Source organism: Ursus maritimus, unplaced genomic scaffold (assembly GCF_017311325.1).
Source record: "Ursus maritimus isolate PB19 unplaced genomic scaffold, ASM1731132v1 scaffold_2, whole genome shotgun sequence".
NCBI lineage: Eukaryota > Metazoa > Chordata > Mammalia > Carnivora > Ursidae > Ursus > Ursus maritimus.
In genome coordinates, this window is record NW_024424452.1 from 37,704,858 (window position 1) to 37,715,239 (window position 10,382).

A 10,382-nucleotide genomic window follows, 5' to 3' on the forward strand; every position below is an offset into this window, starting at 1 on the left:
CCCGCCGCGCAGGAAACGAGGCTCACTCGAGAAGTATTAGATCAAGTATTAGTATGTATTTATGCACAATAATAAAAACAGATTTACAAGTTGAACTGGAAATTTAAACATAAGAAGTTTAACAGCTTTTGTTTATTATATTAAATAACCAAAACACCTTTTATTCCCCAAATTGGTAAAGAATAAATAATATAATTTACAATATGGTACAAAAAATAATCAGGAAGGACAGAGGCATTCTGCTTTATACATACACTGTATATGTATATTTATAATCTATAAAACAAATTCACATCTCAAACAAGCCGAAAACCTTCGATGATATGGCTTAACGATTATTAAAGGAAACCGCGGTGAGTTCTGCCGCCCAGACCGAAAGCTCCAAGTGCTGTCCCGCTAGAAAACACAGGGTCCAGGCTGCCGTGGTGCCTCCAACACAGGTTCACGGGAGTCACCAGTCACAGGACAGGTTTGCTGTGGGTTTCTTCCTTTTCTTAAGACAAAGTGCCCTATTTTCTCACAAATGCATCTGATGGATCTCACGGTCTTTAAAAACAAAAACCCAGCAACTGCTGCTTTCCTCCTCTGCTTGCTTCCAGCGCCTTTTATTCCATGCCTGTTCTTTGCTCAAGTTTGGCTGTGATTTAGTTAAAAGATGCTACTCCACTGAAAAGGGCGTCCTTTTCAGGATTCGGACGCTAAGCAGCTGGAGATGTGGGAAAGCAAGGAGATGAGTGGATGAACTATTTCCAACTACCCCACTCCCTGAGCTGGCACTCTACACCCAGCAGACATGGAGAGGTGAGGGCAACGTCCTTGCTGATCCTACGTGGAGTCGGGAGCTTCCACTCATCGCTGCATCTTCTAAGCTTATTACAGGCCAAACACCAACTCCCTGGAGACCAAAGAGTCTCCATCTTTACAAAAGCTGAATCAGCAAAAAGATCCCAGACATTAGAGCCACTAGGGAGGGATTTTTCCGAGGAACGGATCTGGTCTTAATCACAGCATGCTCAAATGCACGAAGAAAGCCACAGGTGCACACCAAGACTACGACTTCTGTGGGACAGGCAGAGGAAGATACAGGAACAGGGGAGTTTCTCTGCTTGGTCTTTTGAAAATTCCAGCCTTTAACAGCTGCTTATTTTTATACGTATATAATCATTTAGGCTGGGAGAAAATAGACTCATCCTTTTAATGCTACTAATGATGCCACTTTCCCTTAACACGGCAAGCAAATGCTTAGACCTGTCAGATTGCCGCAGAAGTGGCAGAATTCTCTGGAATCATGTCAGCTTTGTTACAGGTGAGAGGAATCAGTCCACTGTTCTCCTTAACCCCCCTGTCCCCTGGATGAGACTCCAGATGCAGTCTGTGGTTGAGCCCCTCGCGGAAAGTGTCACCGAATAAGCCGGCACCAGCCTCCCCGCTAGACCGCCTCGGGGTGTCCCCTGATGAAAGGAGCGCAGCACCCTGACCGCGCAACATGCACACTGCCATCACGCACTGCTCCCAGCATCGATGCCGTAACGTTCCTAGGGGTCTCTGGTCCCCAACAGTGGGAGGATGAGCAAGTTAGGAGTGGCCTAAACTTGGCCCAGGTGTCCTAACCTACTATAGACCTAACAAAGTCAGATGGCCAGAGAGATCCACTGATATTATCACCTCCAGAAGGTGCTAATTTCAGGAAGCTAGTAGATGGATCGCTAAACTACACAAGCTAGTTTAAAGACACTCTGGTTCAAATGATGCTCTCTCCTAATAAAGCGCCATGTCCCTCTCTTGCACATCTCCAGAGCTTTGGGACTTTTTGTAAAAGCCCAGAAGAGCTGCCCACAATGGCCTTTATTAGTGATGTCTGTACCTACAACCAGACCTGAAAGAAGAAAACCACGTTACAGGCAAGAGCTCAGAGAAACACTTGAGACGAAGGAAGGAACCCACTGGCTGGAAGCCCAACTGCTTTCCTTTTCCTCCATGGCTCCGGGGGAATGACACTGCCCACAGCCTGGAGCAGCTGCCTCTGCTGCTAAGACTGTGCAGTCAGGAGCATCCCCTCTGCTTGCACACACAAAAGGCCCTTTCTGTTCCCTTTCATGCTGCCTCACCTCTTCATCATGGACAGGGAGAGAAGCCCGTGGAGAGGGCTGGGACTGGCCTGGGAGGCTGCCACTCCACTGACAGTCGGGAAGAGGAAAGAGAAACCGTCCCCAGTTCAGGTGGGTTTCAGAAGCCAAACTGGCCTGGACAGCAGGTGGAGGGTGAAGTGGCAGGTGGGCCGCTGGCACACAGGTTATTCCCTGACCAGCATCATAGCCCTAGCTGCCAGCCACAACGGACAGGGGGCTGGATGGGGTTTTGTCTATTGAGCCTCCCAAGGCTGAGAAGCAAAGCAGCCCCGTCAGCTCCCTTCTGGGGAAAGACTGGGCACTGACCCGTCGGCAGTGATGACAAACGGCCACCCAAGAAGGCCCGAGGAGCACACGAGAGGGATGTGGTTTCAGCACGTTCTGACTGCAGCCCGGCTCTGGCCTTGCTTGCATTCCCTGCACTGGGAAAGAAACAGAGGACCACAGGTGGGAGGAAACACGAAGGAGGAAATGTATGCATGGTGTGGACTCTGCACGGAAGCCTGTGGAAGGAAGAGGAGACGCTGAAGAGGTGAAGACCTTCCCGAGAAAGGCCGCGTGTGTCAGCGGCTAGCCAACAGCACCCTCGCGGTTCAGGGACTCGCGGGCCAAGGCTCGGCTGCGGTCCCAGCAGAGAAGGAATTATCTTAGTTGACCAAGAAGAAGCTTGAACACAGGAAGGAAACCATGAACTCACTTGTTTCTCAACGTCTCCTAGTTCTCAAAACACAAGGAAAACCTTTTTCCAACCATTTTAGCAGGATTTTTTTCTAAAAGTCCACACAAGCTGCCAAAACAGGATTCTCTCCTCCTTCCTGTTCAGTCAGTCTGAACAAACCTCCAGGTGAACGCACTGGGCAAGGGTCAGTGTCTCTGGGGTGATGGCACCAGGGACGCTGCCCTGTGATCCGAGCGTCCTCTCAAGCGTCCGCTAAGAGTGCAGACACCACCAGGCAGAGCCCGGGCCATGCCCAGGTGTCCTTCCCTGTCATCTGCAGAGAAAGCAACTGAAAGGTTTGGAAAAAAAAAGCAGCAGTGGCTGGAAGTGTCCCTGCAGACAGCGGGGAGGCTGAGTCCCTGGGGCCGCGGCCGCCACACACCATTCCTTTCCCTTGGAAAGATAACCCACCGGAACGTCCAACACGACAAGTGAGGTGGAAGTGTGGGCAGAAATGTGGCCGCCAAACGCTATCCCATGGCTGGCAGGGAGCCGCTCCAACACCACAGCAACGTCTGACACGGGACCTCCTAGAGAACCTGTCCTCACCTCCCGGGCCACCATGTCCCTCTGTCCATCGGGACGCGGCTTCCTGCACGTTGTACATTCTGGGGCACAGAGGTTCCTCTGTTCAGACTGTCTTCTGGGGCATCCTGGGCTTGATTTCTGCCTCCTTTAGCCTGAAGAGGGCTACGCCTACCACAGTGAAGGACCAGCAGCCCTCCTCTGCGGCCTCCAGGATGCCCCTCCACCGACGAGGTGTGGTCACTGGGACAGGTCACCAACAGGGGGGCCGCCTCCACTGCCATCAAACAGAACCTCTCGGCGGCTGGGCTCGGCGATGGACAGTTCTTGGGCCAAATCGTTGAATCGAGATATGTAATCAATGCTGTTTTCATTCATCATGCAAACCAGCTGGGAATCCACAACCTACGGGGCAGAGGACACAAGGGAAAGCCATGTCAATGGGCGGCTGGCCAGCCGCTGGCCTGGAGCGACTGGCCACCATGGCAGGGACTTCAGCAGGAGGTGAATGTACCAAGGAAGACTAGAACCCCCGACTGACGAGCCATGTGACACCGGGCCAGCACTCCTGGGCGAATTTCAGAATCCCCTGTCCTTTTGAACATTCCCTCTTTTGACAGGTGTGCATGAGAGCTGAGCGGGGGCCAGGCACATGGGCTGCCGGGGTCAGAGTGGCAGTGCCCAACGCGTGACACTTAGGGGAAGACCATCAGTAAGCAATGAGGCAGATGGCACACAGTGGAGTGCAGAGGTTGTGGGGTGGCCTGAAGGACACGGGAGCAGAGAAAGCGGGTGAAGTTTGCCAGCGCAGAGAAAGAAGAGGCAAGTGCGAAGACCCTGAGACGAGAACGTGCCTCGGCTCTTCACGAGACAAAGCTGGCAGGCGTGACAATGAGTCAGGCCAAGAAAGGAAACAAGGAGAAAGACCAGGTGTGCGCAGCAGAGCCTCGGGAGCCAGGCTGCTGTGTGCATGGACACGGGCAAGTCTGTCTTCAGGGCGTACCGTCAGCCTCCTCTGTTCAAGAAGAAGGCTTGCGAGGGTGGGGCCTGGAGCAGTGCCGGGCGTGAGTATGCCCCGGCTAAGTAGTTGTTACGGGACTGCAGGACACGACACACAAATGAGCAGCCTTTGGACAAGTCTGAAGAGCTCTGGCATGAACTGAACTTTAAGCTTTCATGGCAGGGGCGCCTGGCTGGCTCAGTCGAAGAGCACACGACTTGTGATCTGGGGGTCATGAGTTCAGGCCCCAAACTCAGAATAGACATTACGTCAATAAACAAATAACCATTATGCTTTTTATGGGAAATTCCAAAATAAAATTTGTTTTCAAAAAGCAGAGCGACCAGTGCCTATCTTCCCCGTACATGCCCACCACTCGCGCCCACCATCAGCTTCCATCACTGTCCATGTGGGCCAATCTGGCCCCACCTTCCCACCCACGCCTCATGCCCATTCTGTTCAAACCCCATTAGGTGGGCCTGGGGTGGGTCCTTGAGTCCACACTTGTAACAGCCCCGGGCGCTGCCTGGAGACTGCCCAGAAATAGCAGGGTCACGATGACCTCTCTCCACGTATGTGTGGCAGGCCTATCTGCACACAAACCGAGGGCTTGTAAGCTTCCACACACACACACACACACAAACACACACACACACACACACACGAAGGGGAAAGATGGGCTTCCCGTGTGACATTAGTGCCACAAGGGTTTGAGAAACGCTGCAGAGCGCAAGGAGGCTGTGTGCTGCTGCTGCTTTGTCTGTCTATTCGCGCAGGATTTCTAGTCCTGTCACTGCTCAGCTCAGAATTCTCCAAAGCCTCCCCATGAGTTCCTCCGGTTTCCAGATGCAAGTCAGGATAAGGGGAAGCTGAGGCGTCTGTGGGAAACAGTGGTGAGCTTTGTTTGAGCCAGGGCTCCGTCGGGAATCTGACTACGAAATCTCAGAGAGACACACACTAACACCTGCACGTCCAGGGAAGCAGTATTCGGGGGTTGCTGCTCCTGGCCTTTGACAATAGCACTAGGCCCACCCGAGGGGGCGAGGTTCTCTAGGGAGAATTCTCTCCCTCTTACGCACATCCTCTGCCTCAGTGTCTCTCAGAACACTGCGCTCCGTGCCCCTGTCCTCACGAGTCCTACCTGCTCCCTGACACACTCGCTCCCCATGGGGTGGAGGCCTGGGTGGATCCGAGTGGACAAACACTGAGGACATCACAGACAGAGTCCAGCTTCCACGTGAACGGTCCGCCACCACCCCGAGCCACTTTTCAGTTCAGCTGGAGGCAGCCGCACGCCACCACACAGGGAGGTGTGGCTGGAAGGCCTCCCTGCCCGTCAGGCGGCAGCACGGAGGACGTACCAACCACAAAGGCCACCTACTCCGAGAAACAGCAGCAGCACCAATGGAACAGGAAACCGAAGCAGGAGGAGCAGTGCTACCTGCCCCAGGGCATGCGGCTGCTAAAGGGGAGAAGAGACCCAAAGCCCGTGCCGGCCACCGGTAGAGGCCCCACAGTCCACTTGACTCCAGGGCTTCCCAGGTTCCAAAGGCCTCCAGCACGGAGCTGTTAGCTCACGTCCCCATCTGCCACCACGCAGAATGAACACTGGCCCAGGGTGGCCAGAGCTTCCGTGTCAGGAGAACTCCGAGTTCTAAGAACCCATCAGGCCCGCCACAGGCATCTGGCCACTCCAGAAGGCGGGCTGCTGGCCAAGTCTGAGCTAAGGCCCCACGCCTACCTCAGCGACATCAGCCAGGGACCGGGACACAAACGAGTCTCTCGAGTTGCCATCCAGCAAGCTGGGGCCCAGCAGGGAGGTGCCGCTGTGGGTCCCCGACGGAGTTGGCAGCATCTTCCGGCTCTTCTCTGGGGAGATGAAGCTCGCTAACAAGAGAAGAAGGAAACATCTGAGACCGGCTTGCTGGTCCGGTCCAAGGGGAGGACCCCGCAGGCTGCGACGGCCCTTCCAGGCCCCTTCCGGGCATCTTCCTGTATGCTCGTGTGGCCACAGGGATTTGGGTGGAGTCGTTGTGCGGTGCCCGGTCTCTCTCATGTGGAAAGCCCTGGAGAGTTTTCCGTGCAGCACGTGTGAGTCTGCTCGTTCTCCGGGGGCCCTGCCGTGTTCCACTGTCCTGTCACCACCCTTGCCTCCGTATGAGGTGGTTCCGATTTTTCATAATTTCTGTGACTTTGCAGATACCTGTGCTGCCGTATGTGACTTCCATCACAGCAACCCTCGTCGGCGCTGCCTCCCGGCACCACCTGGACCAGACCCGCATCGATCTGGGCGCCAGGCATGCTGCCCACACTGGTGCCAACCTGGCTCATGTGTAAAACAACCCCCTTCCAGGGCTGCCAGTCCCCACCACCACTTGGACGCCCTGGCTACCCTCTAAAGAACGCTGGGTGTGCCGATCCCACACGTGCTACAGGAGCTTGCCCCGCGCAGGCCAGAGGCCGGTGTGGCTGTCCCTGGCAGCCCCTCCCACCACATGAACACCTGGTGCCCGGGGAGGGGTCCCGTCCTGCAAACGCTCCAGGCCAAGGCAACAAGCCAAGAGACAGCAGGAACACCTGCTTCAGGACACTCCACTGAGCATGGGAAGAGGTAGCTGAGAGCTCCAAGAGCCATCTTCTACCCCACCGCCAATGGCAAGAGCAGAAAGCCTGAGCGGGCAAGAGCTGGGATAGCGGGCAGCCCGGAGAAGGGCACAGGAGACTGAGCGCAAAGGTGGCTCCATCTCAGCCGGGCTGAGCGTCACATGGGTGTTCACGTTCACACAAGCTCATGAAGTACACGCCAGGTGCCTCGGCGCCACCTCCCCCCAGCAGTGTAAGTGACGCGGGATAAACCCTGAAACGAGCAGTTCTACTGGGACTTCAGACTCCAGTCCCCACCCAGGTGTGCTACGGAGAGCCCACCTGTGCCCTGCTGCGCCCTCCAGACACTCACCGAACAAGCTGCTGAGCGACGAGTCTGTGGGGTCGCTGGGGCACCACTGGGGGTCATGGGTCGGGGAGGCGATCCAGTCGGGCTGGGGGCTGCTGGATGGGGAGGGAAGACTCTTGGAGCTGTCACTGCCATTCAGTTTTGCTGGAGAAAGAGGGACTCCCTCACCTGTCAACCAAAGGACTGGATCAGAGATGCCGTGGTGGGTGAACGGCACTGCGCTTCCCCCACCTGACACCCAGAAATCAGCAGAGCAGCCCAGCACTGGACGTGTAGACCCCACGGGCCTGCAGGGGGCCTGTGGCCACAGGGGCCAGGTGCCCATCTTAGGGAACCGCATGCCAACCTCAGTTACAGTGGCCGCAACTATGCCAATGGGGCCAGACCCTATGTAGAGAGCCACCCCCAACGCTCTCGCTGGTGCCGACACCAGCCACACCAGTGCACACGTCTCCACGTCACCAAGAGAAGTAAGCCGCAAGGCTGAGAGCTAAATTCTCTGCAAATCCACAGCCTGAGGCACACCAGCAAGTGCCATCCCAGAGAGCCCACGAGGCCAATATCCCTATAGGTCCCAGTCCACCCCCCTCCTAGAACCCACAAAGCCTCAAGCTGGGCACCCAGATTCAGAGCCAACCAGGAAAAGGCCCCATCTGAGCCTTGGGCTGCAGAGGCCTGGTGGGCCTGCTCTCTGTCCTCGAGGCCATGAAGAGCCACGTCACCCATCTGCTCCTTCTCTGCTGGGGCTACCCCCCGCCACACAGATGGCAGGCGCCCCACACTCAAGAGGGAACACTGGATGGACAGGGGTGTGCCCAGCAAGTGTGCAGACACCCCAGGGGTAAGTCAGGACCCCATGCGCCCTCACCGTACTGGCCGGAGCTGATGGCAATCTCAATGATGGAGTCGCTAATGTGCGTGGCAGGCTCGCCCTGCGAGAGCACGTCCTCAGGCGGCCCAGGCAGGGAGATGTCCAGCAGTGCAGAGACGTTGGGTGGGGACAGGCGGCTGCTGGAGCCCTCCGGTGCAGGCAGGGGTGCTGGGAGCCCATTGTGGAGAGGAGCCTTGGACAGCTCGGATAAGGAGAGCACAGGTGAGCCCTGGGTGGGGGGACACACCAGATGATGAGGAACACAGCAGTGACTGAGTGACAGGTGATTCGACAGAGAAATGAGGACACCAGCATCCACCTCTTCCTTCTCTGCAAGATATACACGCAGTGGATTTGTTTCTCCTAAAACTACTCTACCAATGGCAGCCTTGGAGGGCCAGGCCGAGGGGGCTGTGCCCGAAGTGGCCAGTGGCCGAGGGGGCCTGGCCCTGCTTCCACGGCCAGCAGGACAGCTGATCATCTGGGCAGGGAGCAGTATCGGCTGACGACCTCCACCCCTCTGGCCCCACACACCTGGTCCTTCCAGGAGCGCGTCTGAAACAGGCTGCCTTGCAGAGGGGAAGGAAGCCTCAGATGGGAGCTACGTGTTCATCTGTCTAGGCCAGGTGAGTGAAGGACAGCGCCGCCAGGCCTCAAGGGCTGTCTGTGCGCTCTTATCACAACCTGGCGGTCCAGGGGAGAGAGGCTAGGGCCACGGAAAGACCACGGGGGTGGGAGGCCTGGCGTGCAGGGGGTCCTGGGGCAGCTACGCTCTCTATAGCCAACAGCACACTCTACCTGGAAACCGTCCGTCACTGGCTCCTGCTCAGGCCTCGAGGGGACACTGATGAACGGGTCGCTTGTGCCCTACAACAACACCAGGAAGGTCGTGAGCCCCCCGCCCATGGGCTCCTAGCAGCCAGACGGACAGGAGACTACTGCTGTCGAGACAGAGTCATCAAGTCTCCACCTGAGGCTGTCAATTCAAAGAGCAACCCCAGTCCCAGCAGAGCCTGAGCAGGGGGGGGCCGGGGGGGGGTCAGAGGTGTGCCAGTCAAGGAGGCATGAGGCGTACGGCCAGCCGGTATGGCCAAACCTACTTCTCAAACTGAATGACGGATGCAGACAGACAGAGCTCCATGTCTGTCTCAGCTCTGGATTCGCCAGCATCACAGCAAGCCTGTCCCACTGTATCCATCTGTGGCTCTCCCTCGAGGCCACACGGCACTCACCCATGCCACAGCCTCCCTGGTTCAGGCACTCTCCTAGAGCCTCTCAGGGCCCATTACCTCCTCAGGCAGAACTGGAGTCAGCATGACCTCAGTCCCAAGGCCTTGGCGCCCACCCCTCTGGAAAGTGACTGACCTGTCCCAGAAGCTGGTGGTGATGCAGAAAAGCCTTTCTCAACATACTCACCCCAACACTGGGGATGGAATCTCCATTCTGGTGGGTGCTGGTGGAGTCCTGACCTGAGACGGTGGGGGTCACTTCATCTGAAGACAGTGGAGAGATGCCAGACAAACCCTCAGCGTCCAAGACAGGGAGGGGGCTCCCGGGGATGATGCCAGCACTTTTAGCTGCTAAGTCGATAGCACCTGGCAGCAAAAAGGACATGTTAACCTCAGCTCCAGGGAGACCCTCCCTCACACATTTCCAAGCAAGGGAAAAGGCTCTTGTGTTCTCCCTAAACGGTAATGAGACACACGGCTTGGAGGAGAAGAGAACAGGAACCTCACTCGGTACCCTCTCGTGGTATCTGTCACGCTGGACAGAAACTTACTGGCCAGGTGGCCTGTGGCCTGGGGTGGAAGGGCCTTGGGCACAATTGGCCGAGACAGGGCTGCTTTGGTCAGGGAAGACTGGATGGGCCGGAATGAGCCTCTCCCTGCGGGGAAAGAACAGAACAACAGAAGCGGACACATCAGCGCGCACCCTCTGAACGCACAAACGGGGGCGTGGAGTGTCTCCTTCAAAGTCACAGTCACAGGAGCTGAGCCACGTTGGAAACACTGAATTTCCCAAACACTCGCCGACCTGGGGAAGTCACAGGTCAGACAGGCCCTGGCGAGGAGAAAGTCCCGCCCCCGGGACACAGCACCACCACATCTCCTGGGGCTGCCAAAGGCCGCAGTCCGCATGCCACCCTGTGGGGGGCCTTGACGGGGGGGGGGGGGGGGGGGGGGGGG

At 56.8% G+C, this 10,382-nt stretch overlaps 1 protein-coding gene across 1 annotated transcript in view; it reads right to left on the reverse strand.

The window, feature by feature from the left end:
• Positions 1-34: 34 nt before the first annotated feature.
• CRAMP1 (cramped chromatin regulator homolog 1) overlaps positions 35-10,382 on the reverse strand; it is a 54,064-nt gene continuing 43,716 nt past the window's right edge. The window contains exons 14-20 of the mRNA XM_040635560.1: positions 9,977-10,081; positions 9,613-9,791; positions 8,995-9,063; positions 8,194-8,425; positions 7,329-7,493; positions 6,114-6,259; positions 35-3,777 (exon numbers count right to left, since the gene is read on the reverse strand). Coding sequence (XP_040491494.1) covers positions 3,613-3,777; positions 6,114-6,259; positions 7,329-7,493; positions 8,194-8,425; positions 8,995-9,063; positions 9,613-9,791; positions 9,977-10,081 — 1,061 coding nt within the window. The 3' untranslated portion in view covers positions 35-3,612. The remainder of the gene's footprint in view (positions 3,778-6,113; positions 6,260-7,328; positions 7,494-8,193; positions 8,426-8,994; positions 9,064-9,612; positions 9,792-9,976; positions 10,082-10,382) is intronic.